A 16,557-nucleotide genomic window follows, 5' to 3' on the forward strand; every position below is an offset into this window, starting at 1 on the left:
AAATGAAATGAAAGGAAAAATGAGGAAAAGAAAGGAAAGGAAGTAGAGTTGTCACTGCTGTATGAATCATGTACGTCTCCTGCTCACAACATACTGATTCACAGTCATTAACACTCTACTGATAATGATGTCAAGGCTGCTCGCTTCCCCCTCTGAGGTCATTCAGTCACTCGCAGTAATTTGTCCATAAGGACGATTCTCCGTGTCATTTACCGACTACACCGACTAGTCCTGTTATTCCGGATTAGACGGAGCGGTGACTCTCTAATGAGGCGGAACTGACCACAGTGCCTGTCCGTCAGTTACCAGCTCACGGCACACTCAGTGCTCAAATATGGGCTGATCTCCACTTGACAGCGGTGCAAGAATCGTCCCCTTTGTTTCAATATTGTATTAGTGTCCAGAGCAATCGAGGCATGGAGGGACCTGGTCCTGTCAGCGTGTCATAAGTCACTTAGTCACCGAATTGTTTAAGTGAATTGAAGTGGCAAGGTCTAGAGCAGCATTCCAGAGATGCCTTTTGTCTCCCTGCATGTGTCCGGTGCAATCTTCAACCCTCGGGGCTGTACGACAGTTTAAGTAAAGATATTAACTGAAAATGTGCTGGTTTTTTCTCTGTCTCTCAGAGCGATACATATACTTGCTTTCGACCCATATTCTTTCAACAGACCTTTGACTGGGAGTCCGGGGAGATTTTCTCGTTTTGCATTAGGCAGTGAACAACCGGGATCCATCATGAAATCAAAGGCTTTGGGAGGACTGAACTGAATACTGATCTAAAGGTCTGCAGTCCTGCTGGGCCACTGCAGAGACGAGATCCTCTTCAGAAATGGAATAAGGAACCGGCGCTTTGATTCCAGTCAAAGTCAGATTTAGGAATACAGAATGAGTGGAACTACACATGATAGCACTACTTTACTTACTGGTTTTTGATAATTTTCTCAATTAATCGACTAGTTGTCTTGTCCATTAAGGTATCGAGGTCATTTATTGTCATTACACAACACAGGGTTGTCCAGCAAAATAAAAGTTGTAGTTCCTTCATGCAACACAACAATACAACACATATATATAATAAATTCAGTTCAGATTAGAATAGGATTAAAGCAAAATAAAATATAATATATGCAGTTATTTACATATATATGTACGTGTACATGTGTACACCTAGGAAATAATTCTGTAGTACATTTTATGTTGAAAATAAACAGCAGCAACATGGATCTTCATATTGGAGCTGCAACGATTAATCAAGTTATTTTTTAATAAAAAATGTCCAAATTCTCTGATTTCAGCTTCTCAAAGGTGAATAATTTCTGTTTTATTTAACTCAACGTCACGTTGGGTTGGGTTGGTACTTGTTAGTTGCAGCCCTACTTCACATGAAAAGTTACGACATCTGGGAAACGTTGTCCATAAACTTTGATTGTGTTTGTGCATGAAACATCATCACTGTAAGGACAGTCCGCCTGTCAAGATGTTGAGGAGAAGGTCTCTGTAAGATGTGGCCAAAAAGTCTGATTTCCTGTTGTCTAGCTGTTCTGTGTCCTTTTTTGTCTGTTTCATTTTCCTGATTGGACATTAGTCAGGAGCAGCCTTAAATCCAAGCTGGGTTAGCATGGCTCTTATCCCTGCTCTCTTCCTCCCCTCCTGGGGTGGTTTGCGGTGTTGCATCCAGCTGATGCATTGTTAATTGTCTCAATCAATCATCCAATGCATTTCTGTATAGATACGTAGGTGATTAGTGTTTCAGCAATAAAGCCAAAAAAAAGTAAAAGATTAAAAGAGAGAAGCAGCAAAGTTTGAAGGAGCTACTGGCCGTAGAATCTGTATGCAAAGCTCAGCCATAGCAGAACTGCCCCAAAGCCCAAGATTACGTCTTCAATTCTCTGATTTCAGCTTCTCAAATGTGAATATTTTCTGGTTTCTGTAGTCCTAAATGACAGTTAACTGAATATCTTTGGGTTGTGGATTATAAAAATAGTTGCTCTAATTGTTTTAGGCCATTTTGTGGGAAAAACTGTCCAAATTCTCTGATTTAAACTTCTCAAATGTGAATATTTTATGGTTTCTTTAGTCCTCCAAGATAGTAAATTGAATATCTTTAAGCTGTGGATTATCAAAATTGTTGGCGATTAATTAAATATGTGACAGCTAACTTGATTCATTAATTGTTGCAGCTCTGATGCTGTTTATTAGCAGCAGATTTATCTGTTTATCTGTCAATATATAAATATTTATTACCTCTCATGATCCCCAAAGATTTGTCCATGTTTGTGTCCATATACGCTGTGTTTTGTTAGAGCTCCGTCAATTTATTTAATGACCGCTGGGGATATAAACTCCAGCAATATGACGCCACTCCGCGCCATATTATTTTAAGCTAGAATATTACTGCCATTGACCTTTTCAGAGGCGATGACCAGACGTAAACGCACACGTTGTCTGTGATGAATGGCATAGTTTTGGCATAGTTGATTTTAAAGACATATGACACGGTCAGTCCCCTCTCACGTCCGCTTCCTGTTGGCGTTGACAAACAAGGCTTGGATTTCTCAGCATGCCAGGCATTCTTTTCACCCTGTCTTTCCTGGAGTTTTGAAAGGCCTCTGAGCCTCCCACCCAGAATCACCGAGCATAAAGACACACAAAGCTGCGGGGTTATTCAGTTTGTTCTAAGCTCTCTTCCCCATCGGCTGTTTGCCTAGTAATTCAATTCAGATGTGCAGGATCCAAAAACATGTTTGCTTGAATGAAATCCACCCCTCCACCCACATTGACCAAGGACTATGCTTTTCTTAGCGCCGTTCCAAGTTGGACAGCCAAGCGAGGTACTGCCACCTCGGCCTTTTTAGTTTCAAACCCTCTTAAGAGACAGACATCTTTTCTCTGCACCGGCTCAGCAACTTTCTGCTGTGTTTTTACTTTCCTCTAAACCTTCCTGTTACTATGTCCGATCACTCTCAGACCAGCTCTGTGTGTTTTTGCTCGCTCGCTGAGAGATATGCGCCACTCAAGACCTGTTTGCAGCGAGCTCGTCTATGTAAAGAGCATGATGTCTGCCTGTCGATGCAGATACCATCTGGTTCCAGGTTGCTCTCTATCTGTCCTATCACGTAGATGTTGTTTATATTTAAAACACGGCTCATGTTCCTTGTGGTTTCCTTATTACGCTTTGCTTGTGGACCACGCAGCCAGACGTATAAAGCTGTGGAATATTACCACTGCACATAAAGCAAGTGAAAGAAGGCATTGATACATTAGTGTTTGGTTTTAAGTCACGATTGAGCCATTAGTCTGGTTTTTCAATTTCATGAAACCACATGTTATGCTCCTAGACGAGCAGAGGAGGAGATTTAAATTAGTTCAAGAAATATACAATATGTTGATTTTGATCGATTTACAGTAATTCAAAAATATCCTGATTTTAAGAGAGGCTTGATAAAGTAGCTGTCTTAATTCCAGAGGAAAGGGAAGGAAAGGAAAGGAGGGAATATTTAGCAGTATTGATTTTTATCGATTTGATTAAAAAAGATCCTGATTTAAAGAGAGGAATTTGCACGATGAAGTAGCAATCTTTATTCTCAAAGGAGAAGCTCTGGCAGGTAGGACGCAGGTCAGAATAGTTTTGCATGTGTGCGTCCTGCACACTCCATTTTTCTCCACATTTTTCTGAGCTGAAAAGCAGCGCTGGAGTTGAAACTAGTGCCTTCAAACTTAGAAATATGTTTAGAGCACACGATTGGTGTATTCCAGGATATGAATAATTAATGGGCATCATTTCGAATTCTCACTGAAGTGCTTCCCAAAATGTGTTGGCACCCAGGTCTAGAGGTCTCGAACAGCCCTCACAATATAGGGAAAATTCAGGCATATTGTACATGAAGTAGAACAACAAAGCACAACTCAAATATACATGACATGTGGGACCTGGGGTTTCAACCCAGCAAGTCAACACTATTTCTGCCATGAAGCTTTATCAAAGCCTTCTGTGTGTTGTGTCAACTCGTGTCCTCTGCATATCATCATATGCATTGACCTTATATGCTCCAACTGTGGAGAAACCAACCCCAAGCAAAGTGATCTTAATATAGCCATGTTTAACACCAGTAAATATTTTCCTCACTCCATCTGGCATTACCAGAATCAAAGCGTGCTTTAGACGAGGCAGAAACCAATTTGCTAAAGATTTAAAAGGAGGAAAAGGTTGGACCTTCCTTTAAATAAAAGTGGAGAGAGAGAGAGGGGGGGAGAAAAAAAAAGCTACGATTTGGAACAATCCAAAGCAGCGTGAAGCAGGAGAGTGTACAGAAGTCTCAATGCAAACCTTGTTCCCTCGCAGACCACGTTGGAGAGAGACGAGAGGTTGAGGAGGGGGGTGGGGAGGGATATTGAAGAAAGGTTAGCCTGGAGGAACAAGACTCCTTTCTCCCCCCACCCTCTCCCGCTACCCCCACCCCACCCACCCCTTGACCCTCCCATGTGACAAGTTGAGCCAACAAGTGCTCTATTCAGCCAGGCAGCCAGGGGAAATGACTGCGAGGCTGAGCGATGCCTAATGAAAGTAGAGACGCTGGTTATTATTATTGTCTTCTTCATCCTCGTCACAGACGTAACGCCGGTCAGGCCTCGGCCGAAGGATCTGCACTTTCTCAACGTGTGTGAAGTGTTGTTAAGAGAGCTAAAAGAAGGAAGTTTCATCTCCAGACTTTCTGTTCTTAAATTATCTTATCCAGAATCAAAAAATATATATTTTTCCTCTGGCCTGTTGTGCTGTTTATCCATCTAAGTTGTTCTGGAGTGAGTTTCAGAGTTTTGAGATATTGGCTGTAGAGATGTCTGCCTTCTCTTCAGTATAATGGAACTAGACGGCCCACAGCCTCTGATGCCCAGAGTGCCAAAAAAATATTTTGAAAAACTCAACAGCAGCAGCTCTTTCCAGAAATCATCATTCAGTAGGCCTGGGACAATATGCTTACCTTCCAATTTAATACAATCATGATATACAGTTGCTGATGTGATATTTTGTGATTCTGCACATATTGCAATTGCGTATTATGATTTATTGATTTTGTTTGCTTCTTAACACTAGTCCACTGGAAAAAAGTTGAATCATACACTTGTAGAGACTGTTTATCATGAGTCTTATTACCAAAAACCACGCAGATCACATGTCAGTCAGTTTTATTTCAGTAGTGTCATTGCTATACTGCTTAAAAAGGAAGAAATAAAATAGTTTTTGAAGTAAATGGCTGCATTTGACTGTTGCCACTCGTCAAACTAACAACGCAAGAAAATCTGAGACTGAGTTGACCTTTGGAGGTTTGTGTAGCTGGTCAGTGCAGACTGTTGAAGCCAGAGGAACAGACTGAGTTAGAATGTGAAGTCAGCAGCTGTTAGTTTGCTTCCGTACAAAACTGGAAATATATACCTCTAAAAAGGATCCGTTTGTAAAGATATTATTACCTCGATCGAGATGCTGAATTCCTTTAGCGCCTTAATGGCAATTCCCATTATGTGTTAGCATCAAGCTAACAGGCTAAGTGTTTGTAGGAATCATAAAAAAAAAGAATCACAATTCTTAAGAATGAAATGAACAGAAACGTAAGTGTAATATTCATAGGTATATTTTCATTATTAACCGTAGGCTCTCCCTCAGGCTTGGAAGGGGAAGGCGAGGTAAGGTGTTTGAATTCTGCAAGCACACCACTCGATGCCAATAAATCCTATAGACTGGTGCATTAAGAAAATTGATTTGTTTTTCTCCCACCACTAAAAAACACAACTTTAGAGGTGAACTGTCCCTTTAAGTTATCGAGAATTTGAAGTGTTTTTCTAACATTAGCTCCATCTGTAGCATAACATGGCAGTGTAATCCACCCATGGGTGTGTGCTTAAGTCCAATCAAGTGGCTGCTGTCAGACAGAGTGGGGGATGATGTCTTCACTTGTTTATGGGTGTTGAGTTTACCTTCGCCTGATTGTGTTTGTTTGTGGCTTGCTGGTGTGACTTTTGGACTCGGTGGCACCGTTGTTTTTCTTGTTGGACTGAACAAACAGTTCTCTCCTCAGCTAAATGACCGTAATGGTCTTGGCATGTGTCTGCGAGCCTTTTTAGTGTTTCCTGGTGCTGGTCCAGATTGCATCACAGGACCGGTCACACGCACAGACTGTGATGTTTACCATGGAGGGCATTCACACATGATGGCCTCTTTACAGTGCATTTGTTTTGAACAATGGCCAACACAAATCATGTGCATGTAGACAGTATGGGATCGTAATCATCTTGTTTTAGATACAACCTCTGATGGATTCACTCTGTTTTGGATGCTAAGTGTCAGACACTTGTTGCATCCTGCTTATTAACCATTTGTGTATCTTTTTCTCTTGTTTCTGTCTTCGTCAACAGTCCAATAAAGTCCCTGTGGTGCAGCACGCCCACCACGTCCACCCACTGACGCCCCTCATCACATACAGCAATGAACACTTCTCCCCTGGCACGCCGCCATCACACCTCTCTCCAGAGATCCTCGACCCAAAGACAGGTAAAGTCTCATGGACGAACGCTGGAGATGCGGATTAAAGGGATATTCCAATACTGATATATAATATTATTCAAATAGTGGCCACTAGGGCAGTTCACTTCATATTTAATGTTATATTGTTGTTATTCTTGTGTTACTGTAGTTTTTGGAGTAATCTGGCACAAAAATTGAAACAAGAAAACAGTTAAAATGAGAAAAAAAAATGCACAATGTTTGCAACACGAGTGATCGATTGTCACAGAGGGGAAAAAAGTATTGAATCATCCACAGAAACCAGGAGGCAGGGGCTCTAATGTGCACAGACGAATGCACACCAGTGAACTTGACAGGGTCATGAAGTCTGAAATTGAAACAGTGTGTTCAGACACATTTTGGCCAAACTGTTTCTGTTTGGAATGTACTGAGCAAGTTTCTTTGGACATTTTGGTCCATTTTTTTCCACCTTGAAAACTTTGGAATCACCTAAGTGAAGCTGCAGCTGCTGTAGTCTCTGAAGGACGAAACTGCAGCTACCTCAAAAGATCGATTTCGGGTGGAGTGTCAATAGCAGATGTTTTAAGAGATGGTAAATGTTGTTTTGAAGAAATACTCTATGACAGTGACATGTCACCTCGGCAAGTATTTGCTGCGTTTTAAAAGCTTGTTTCTTGTCTTTCTCTTCTCTGTGCCACCTGCAGGTATTCCTCGGACGCCTCACCCATCAGAGCTCTCTCCATACTACCCGCTCTCTCCCGGGGCTGTCGGTTCGATCGCGCACCCCCTGGGCTGGCTCATGCCACAGTAAGTTTTATTTTCAGCTGTGCACACAGATAGACTTATTTTGTTCTGAACAGATACAAAACTTGAAACTTTGCCTGCATGTTAACACACTACAATTGTACAGGTACTGACTGATTCATTGGCTAAATCCAACCAACTACTTTTGGTGAACTGAGATTTAAGAAAGCACAACATGTGAAAAAAGGTGATTTTGCAATATTGCTGTTGTTGCTGTTGTCTGAGTGCAGGTGCACATGTTAAGCATGTAGAGTAAAATGAATCAGTTTGTGGAGATAATATTACAGAGATTGTGATGCACATTTTCATTAGCATGGCCATAGTAATTACCATTATGTGTTAGCATTGAGTTAACAGATGATTGTATTTATAAAATCAATTCAGGAATAAAAACAAGAAAAAAAAAGAATCATGATACTTTAAGGTCCAGTGTGTGATCTGGGGGGTTTATGGGAATAATGTTGCAGAAATGGAGTGTATATGGTAATAAGTATGTTTTATTTGGTGTATAGTTGTCTGAAAATAAGAATCATGTTTTCACCTTCACCTTCATGTCTCTACTGGAGCCCAGAATAGACAAACCAAACACCGGCTCTAGATAGAGTGTTTCGTGGTATTTTATCAAAAATGATTGGAAGGAGAGGGTGAGGTGAGGTGTTTGCAATCTGCAAGCTCACTGCTAGATGCCGCTAAATCCTACACACCGGTCCTTCAAGAGAATTGATCTTTTTTTTCTCCCACCCCTAAAAATATGTATTTCTGATTTGGGGGTGAACTGACCAGAATACAGAGACACAACAAGTTGTTTTTGATGAGTTAAGACGCAAAAAGCAAAAAAAGTTACATTTTTTGCAACATTTGTTTAAATTTTCATCATATTTTTATGCTCTGTTGTCTACATGCAGGTGCACCAAGTCAGCATAATAATAAATGAAAACATTCGAGTTTACCAGGAGGAATTTATGAACATTTATGGGTTTTGCTACGGCTCTCCTAATCAATTGCAACGGTGCTGTTCCACAAGCAGGGGATTTGAGTTGATGAGTAGAGGATTAGTGCTGGTGGGTTAGCTGTCAGCTGTGTTTGATCCACCTCACACTGGAGCTTTCGCTCACTCCGTCTCCCTCTGTCTCTCTCTGTCTCCCTCTGTCTCCCTCTGTCTCTCAGGCAGGGCCAGCCCATGTACTCCATCCCTCCGGGGGGATTCCGTCACCCCTATCCAGCGCTAGCAATGAATGCATCCATGTCCAGGTGAGCGGATCAAGTTCAGAAACACCCCTAACCCTCCCAAAGGGAGACACCTAATATCTGCTGCTTCTCTGACATGCTGTAATCACATTTCTGCTGCTTTCTTTGCCAGTTTTTTAAACACTCGGTCAAACAAATGCCTGGTGTGCAGGTTTAAACTTCCATTGTTTGCAATGTTTAGGCAACGTTTTACAGAAACAGCAGAAATCTTACTTTGACTAACATGCTTTCCACTTCTGACAAACATGGTCAGATCACAGACGGGCAGCAGTGTCAGGACTACAAAGGGATGTGAGGTCTAAGTCCATCACAGACAAGTTCAGCTTCTTAAACAGAGTGGAGGCATTATTAGCATTCAGAGCTCCTCTCCTGTCTTTTCTCTCAGAGCTAAACTTCTGTGGTCAGGCCAATGTTCTGAGCCCCTCCACAGCACACACACACACACATGCAGCGGAGATGAAAGGGCTGAGAATCGATTAGGACAAATCAAAGCTCATCTGAACCTACACGTCCCATCAGACTTAACTCTCTCACCTTCTCTCAAAATTGGACAGATTTGTAGCGAGCCTTCCGGTGTTAGTATGAGAGGAAATATTCAGAAGGGTCTCTGTGATCAATAGCATGTGCAGCTCCGACCTGAGATGGACTCAACGATCAGAACGTACCTCACGCAACTTTTTGTACCGCTTGATGCACCACATGTTGGTCATGCCAAATATTGCACCAGTCTGCACGATTTCATGGCTTACTATGGCCAAATCCAGAAGTTTTGGAGTGAATCTCATAACGTGTAATATTTTTGACATTATTTGTTAAAAGTTGTGACTATGAACTAAAAATTGAAGGGATGCCTCAGATTCTTCCCCAGGTTAGGAAGGCAGCAGGAGTACAGGTGTAGGAAGCTACAGGGTCAGCAGTAAAACATTTTAGGCAACTAAAAAAATCCATCTCAGTTTAAATGTACACTATATTTAGAATATTTTTACAGCTTTACTTTGCTGGCAGACAGCCTTTTCCGCCAGTAAAACTGCCGTTCAATAAGTCAAATATCACTTTCTCCAAACTAACCAAACTCTGCTGGCAAAAACAATAATTTCACCTTGCAGAAAACAGGAGTTTCTGGTCTACCACTAATTGATCTTAGCTCATCTTAACTCATATGCCCTGGAAGGTAAAAATGACTGTTTTTGCAAATGGACTCTGGCTGAGCAATATTTGTCTCACATAATAAAGGTTTCCTGTAGGAAAAGGCTGTCTGAAAGCGTTGAAAATGTTCTAAACATAGCGTACACTTAAACTGAAATTGATTTTTTAACTTTTAGGCGGCTAACATGTTTTTGTTGCTGCAACTTTCCACAGCAGTACATGTCTTAGCTTCACTGCTGGTGCTCCTCTCTGGTTCTTCCAGCTTGGGGCATCTACTGTAGTAATAGATGGCAGCCATATTGATATTTGAATATAGCTGAAATAGTAGGGTAAACACAGGTGTTACCAGTGATACTAATTAAGGTCCTGTTCTGTATAGTGTAGCAGCCAGCATGCAGAATAGCAGCACCTTGACTCTGTTTGACCTGCATGTAACAGAATCTTCATTAGTACACCAAAGTTTCATGTCACAAATGGCTGCTGTGAAAAATTTCTATATGCTGACTATGGAGAAGTACAGTACATCATACAACCCTACTTCAAATTATACAAATCATCCCTTTTGGTAAGCAACAGTTAAAGTTCAAGTGAAAGCTTATGGCAACAGCTTACATAAATACGACTTCAGTACGTGAATGCTAATGGGAGCATTATTTTCAAAATGCGGAGCTTGACTGCGTGCCATCACTTGGAGCATCGAGCATCGAGTTATTCATCTGGGACTAACTGGGATGTTTACAGAGATACTCAGTATAGGTTTATTGCTGAGGGAATGATATGGCACCTCCTTGTTTATACAGCATAAATTATTAAGCGTTTCAAAGGAAAAATAGAAAATAAAGCAAAATATCAGTCCTTAATCACAGATATTTTATTAGACTTCATGTACTTTTTTTTTTTTGCTCATATTTTATATTCAGTCAGATAGTGAATATTGATCGAGGAGTCAAAACAAGCTTTTAACTTAAGTTTCTGTGTGAGTATTTGTAACCTGGACTCAAATGTTGTTGTGTTTGATGGTTAGAAATAGTTAGAAAAGCAGAGTTAACACTGGGCTGAGTGGATCATAAGGTAATGGAGACTCTAGGCTCACTTTATGCAAGTGTATGACTAAAAGTTAATCCTGGTATTTTTAAACCAGGGCCACATTTTGTTTTTTTACATATTTTGGGGTCTAAAAACATGTAAAAATAGGGGACAAAAAGGTTTGGAATTGGTCCAGGAGACAGACCAGCAACTCTAAATAAAAAACATTTTTTTATTCTTTAACAAAAACACTTCTGGTGGATGTACTCATTTGTCTCCCCAGTTATTATGTTGCAGCCCAATTTGTGGCTGAGTTGACCTACTGGACCAGTTCCAAACCTTTTTGTACCTTTTAGTCATCTAAACCCCAAAATACAATACAAAAATAGGGCTCAGGATTAAAAATACTGGAATTACCCTTTAAAAGAGTTTGAATTGTGGTGTTTTTGTTTTTGTTTTTGTTAATGGAGTTTTGTGGTTTTGAAAAGAGCCACCTAACAGCTATTTCTGGCTGAACAAAAAAGGTTTATTATTCTTATTATCTTATTATTTATTATATTCTTATCTGAGCAACTTTTTCTGGAGCGACTGTGACAGGCACTTTGTCCCCAAGGATTAAGTTGCAGCCCGTTTTGATCTACTGGACCAATTCCAAAACTTTTTATACCTATTAGTCATTTACACCCCAGTGAAGGGGAAATAAAGTTAGGGCCCCATGTTTAAAAATACAGGAATCACCCTTTAAAAGAGTTAAAATGGTGGTACTTTCCACTCTAATATGAACCAGAAAGAGTGATACGGGGATATGGAGCTTAATTTCCCCAGTTGTTCATTACAATCCTCCATTGTATGAACAATTGGTAATTGAGAGAGACACTTTGTAAAGGTGTTCGTGTGGACGGCTGTCAGGACACTCTCCATGGTCTGGAACATGGTAAGGAAAGTGGTTTCAGGTGTCACGGCCATGCTGTCACCATGGTAACAACACACTCCACTTTTCTCCAGCCATCGCAGAATAAAGGGGCTTTTGAAAAAGTCTTTATTTGGACAGAAAGCAAGCATTTCACTCATTGTGTGTATGAATTTAGTCTAGACAGGCGCAGTAGGCACAGTGGATTTCACCCGCAGGCTAAGGCAGGGCACTTATGTGCCAAGTTAGCGCAGCCTTTTCGAGCCAGGTTGACAGAGGTTCGCTGTTAAACCCGACTGTTAAAATTTTGCCGTCCTCTGCCCTCTCAGCTTGGTGTCCAGCCGTTTCTCCCCTCACATGGTGACTCCGCCTCCGCACAGCCTCCACCAGACCGGCATTCCCCATCCGGCCATCGTCTCTCCGGCCATCAAGCAGGAGCCCAGCGGTGACAACATCAGCCCCTCCATGCATGCGTAAGCACAAATAGTCTTTTAACTGTATCAAAACTTGCTTTTGTCCCCGCACAATATATCCTCTTGTTTGCTGTAATTCACCAGCACCTCTTCGTCATTCACGCTTTATTAACGGCATCTTTTTTAATGTTTCGGATTAGCAGGAAATCCCCCGTTCCTCCCAAGAAAGAAGAGGACAAGAGGCCTCATATCAAGAAACCTCTGAATGCTTTCATGCTTTATATGAAGGAGATGAGAGCCAAAGTAGTGGCAGAGTGCACTCTGAAAGAGAGCGCTGCCATCAACCAGATCCTTGGAAGACGGGTAAGTAGTACCGACACAGGCTTGTGTGTGAGTTTATAACTATGTATGTCTGTGTGTGTGTGTGTGTGTGTGTGTTTGTGTGTGTTTAGAGCGGTCCTTTGATATCTTCTGTCTTTGTTCACAGTGGCATTCCCTGTCAAGAGAGGAACAAGCCAAATACTACGAGCTGGCCAGAAAAGAGAGGCAACTCCACTCGCAGCTCTATCCAGGATGGTCAGCACGAGATAACTACGTGAGCGACATCATCAGCTCTTATGTTAATGAGGAAGAGATGTTAGCAGGGCTACAGCTAACAGTTATTTTGTTTTCTTGATTAATCGATCAGTTGTTTGGTCCATAAAATGTAAGAAAATGGTGAAAAATGTTGATCACTGTTTGCCCAAGATGACGCCCTCAAATGTCTTGATTTGTCCACAACCCAAAGATATTCAGTTTACTGTCACAGTAAAGAAACCACAAAATATTCACATTTCAGAAGCTGAAATTATCAGAATATTTGGTACTTGATTTAATAATAGATTATTTGTTGCGGGTCTAGATGCTGGAGAATAAAAACCACACTTTTGTCCTTACAAACCAAAGTTGGCTGAAGTGGTTTACTCTCACTATGAAAAGCAGTTTTTAACGGTTTTCTTTTATCTGTGCAGGGAAAGCGGAAAAAGAGGAAGAGAGACAACAAACCTGACTCAAAACCAGAAGGTAAGAGGCCTCTTCCTCCTGATCGCCTCCGTTTGTTCTTTTTTCTTCAGAAACCAGACTAAGAAAGAAACAACTATTTATTTTCAAGCACCTTTATTCTGTTATTTTTATTAATTTTTTTGTTGCATGGACTCTTATCTTCACTAACACTTACTAACTTCTTTCCCTGCCTCTGTACTTTGACAAGCAGCTTATGAGGTTCAGTGCTAATAGTGGCAGGTATGTCTGCTGTTGTGCAACCAAGTGATCGCTGTATTTTGCCCAAAATAAGAATGCTTTCCACACTTCAGTGCACATTTTAATGTAGTGTGTCGTGTTCTTTCTTTGCATCATAAACATACCATCTGAATGTTTAACATCCTGTTTCACTCAGGGATGCACGGTAATCTTTTTTTTTTTTTAAATATTACCTGCTGCTCAGTGCCGATACAGAAAAGATAACTTTCTTTTGTATTTTTAAAAGAGGTATGTGTAACTGCACACCAGACGGTAAGAAAGTCTCAGACGTAGTGAGCAAAGATGGAGGATTTAATATTCCAGCTGATATTATATTCAGCGATGCTGAATATAAAATACAGGATATATTTTACAGTTTAACAATAATCTTTATTATCCAGTGATATCCAGGCACAAACACTGTGAACTTTCAACAGTATTTTTAATAATTATAAGTATGAATTCCCATTGGTCAGTTACAGCATTGTAGATGCCACTATGAAGAACAAACTGTTGCTATGGCTGTACTAAAATAATAAAATAATTTTTAATACAGTTATTTTAAAAAATCATATTTTGTGTCAACTTATTTGTTTTTGTAATAAGCAGGATAATGTACTATGAGCAGGTCATAATTGCATATAATCATCCTAAAGTGCTACACATTATCCCTTACATATTACACCTGAATTAAGAAAAAGGCTCAAAGAAACATAAAATGCTTCTTATGAAACTAAAAAATAAAAACAATCTGCATTAAGTTAACATATATGCTGATACCCATATAGACTGATATAGCTGTGATGTCGGGCTGATAATATCGGCCAACAGATTAATCAGTCAGGCTGTAATAGTGAGCAAAGATGGATGATTTAATATTTCACAGCTCTGACATTGAACTGACATTGTTACAACAAAAACAAAGAACAGTTCTGACTCTTAAAATGTTCATTTGTTTCTCTAGTAAGGATCATCAAAAATCTTTTGAAATATACAGCTTTTATAGAGCAGATTGTCTAAGAATTCAAATTAAATGCTTGGACAAAATCTGCAGCCAGTATTTATTGTTACTGATGCCACAGTTTCCCATTATCTGCCCTGATATTTATCGTGCATCCCCAGTTTCACTCACTCCATTATAATATTTTCCAAGTTGATTTGAATGTGTCATGTTTCAGAGCTTCACTGCCACCATCTCCACTGTTTTAATAATCACTCGTTCACTCCGTCACCGGCGGCATTGTGGGACATGAACCAGATTTGAAGCCAGCAGCGGATCCATAATTCAGCTCCTCCTCTTCTCCTTTTCTTCCCCCAGACTTCTCGATAAGAAACAAGAAGCAGTGTGTGCAGTACCTGCCCTCGGAGAAGATGTGCGACAGCCCCGCGTCGTCCCACGGCAGCATGCTGGACTCCCCCGCCACCCCCTCCGCTGCCTTGGCATCCCCGGCCGCTCCCGCCGCCACCCACTCGGAGCAGGCCCAGCCGCTATCGCTCACTACAAAACCGGAGGGACGCATGCACCACCACTTCTCCCTACCTGGGAAGGCCTCTGGATCCACATCCTCTTCTTCCTCCTCCTCTTCTTCCTCCTCCACCTCCCAACCCATCTCCATCCCAATTGGTACTTCAGGTAGCCAGCCGACCACACCCATCCTCAGCCGGCCAATCCCCTTCACCTCTCTGCACCACTCCATGCTCTCCCCTCCTTCTCCTTTCCATCAGGCAGCCCTTCACTCCCATCATGCCTTGTTCCAGTCACAGCCTCTCTCCTTGGTCACCAAACCAACTGAATGAATCCACAAAGGCAATTTTCTCTCATTTATTGTGCTGTATATTGCTTTTCTTTTAAATAGTTATTAGAACAACTTTTTTTCTAAATAATGAAAAGGAAGAAATATTATTGGTCAATATTTGACTGTCTCCTTTTCTACATCTCTCAATGAAAACAAAATGTATTTTTTGTAAAGTTTACTGCAGAACTGGTTTCTTTTTTGATGCATTTATCCAATGAACTTCTTGTATAAAAGAACCAATGTACATAAAGTTTCTTTATAAAAACAAAAAGGAACAAAAAACATGTTTTCTTTTTAGCCAAAACCTGATTAATGTTAGTATTAAGTTTAAGTCATAGTACTGGCCAATAATTGCAGCCCCCCCTTTTCAATTCACGAGTGTGTGCCCCTTCTTTGACATGTTAAATAAACATTTGAAATTGTTTCTTAAAAGAAATGTCTGTTTTGTGTTTGCACATTCTTTTTTGTCATTTAAGGGAGGAATATATTTACTGTAAGAAAGTTTGAAATGACCATGATCAGAGCTCAAGGAAACTTGCCAATGCTGAGACTGCAAAACCATGATCTTATTCTAATCCTAACCAAGTGTTTTTTCTCCCTAAACCTACTCAGATTTTAACTACTGAGTTTGTATAGATCCTTTCATACAAGAAATGCAGCCAAAAGTGTTTCACAGCAAAGAAATTAAGTGCACCAAGTGCCTCACATTAAAAGGCATTGAATTAAAAAGGAATATAATGCAATAATTAATGTAAAATAAGATGAAAATGGAAGACACGTAAAAATAAAATAAGATGAGAATGCATGGAATGCATAACACAAGATGAGAAATAAAACGCTTTGAGATATCAATAACAAAATTCAAGTTAAAATAGAGCATATAGAATACATCAAAACAAGAAAAATAAAAGAAATGCAGCAGTGAGAAAATGCAAAGCAAAGCATGATCATAGTTAAATGCTGAAGTGAAGAGATCAGTTTTTAGCTTTCGTTTAAAAACATTTAGCGATCTGGCTCCTCTGACATCTATTGGTAGTGTGTTGCAGAGCTTTGGGGTTTAACTGACAAAGGCTGCATCCTTGATTTTCTTTCAGCCGTTTCTGGAAAACCTCCAACAAACCAGCAGCAGACGATCAAAGCGTTCTTGAAGACAAGTGGGGGACATGGACGTTAGCAATGTAGCTTGTTGCTAGCTCATTAAGGGCTCTGTATGTAAGAAGGAGGACCTTAAAATCAATTATAAATGTTACAAGATGCTAAAACTGGACTGAAGTGTTCTCTTCTCTTGTTAAAGCTAACAAACGGACTAAGGCGCAACCACTGACGCATTAAGGAGAACCGGACAGTAACGGCGGGCGCAAGCAGATTTCTTCTGCATCACTAATGGACATTTGGTGTAACTGTATTATAAAAGGGCTT

The 16,557-nt window shown here is 40.5% G+C and overlaps 1 protein-coding gene across 2 annotated transcripts in view; it reads left to right on the top strand.

The window, feature by feature from the left end:
• tcf7l1b (transcription factor 7 like 1b) overlaps positions 1-15,574 on the top strand; it is a 49,429-nt gene extending 33,855 nt beyond the window's left edge. Inside the window, exons 5-12 of one of the 2 annotated variants that reach the window (XM_084728074.1) lie at positions 6,409-6,544; positions 7,222-7,324; positions 8,489-8,572; positions 11,981-12,124; positions 12,265-12,427; positions 12,552-12,659; positions 13,075-13,126; positions 14,661-15,574. In XM_084728074.1, coding sequence (XP_084584200.1) covers positions 6,409-6,544; positions 7,222-7,324; positions 8,489-8,572; positions 11,981-12,124; positions 12,265-12,427; positions 12,552-12,659; positions 13,075-13,126; positions 14,661-15,139 — 1,269 coding nt within the window. In that variant the 3' untranslated portion in view covers positions 15,140-15,574. The remainder of the gene's footprint in view (positions 1-6,408; positions 6,545-7,221; positions 7,325-8,488; positions 8,573-11,980; positions 12,125-12,264; positions 12,428-12,551; positions 12,660-13,074; positions 13,127-14,660) is intronic. The other variant, XM_084728075.1, reaches the window with a different exon arrangement.
• The last annotated feature ends 983 nt before the right edge of the window (positions 15,575-16,557 follow it).

This window comes from Lutjanus erythropterus, chromosome 10 (genome assembly GCF_056507025.1).
Source record: "Lutjanus erythropterus isolate fLutEry1 chromosome 10, fLutEry1.hap2, whole genome shotgun sequence".
Classification (NCBI taxonomy): Eukaryota; Metazoa; Chordata; class Actinopteri; order Lutjaniformes; family Lutjanidae; genus Lutjanus; species Lutjanus erythropterus.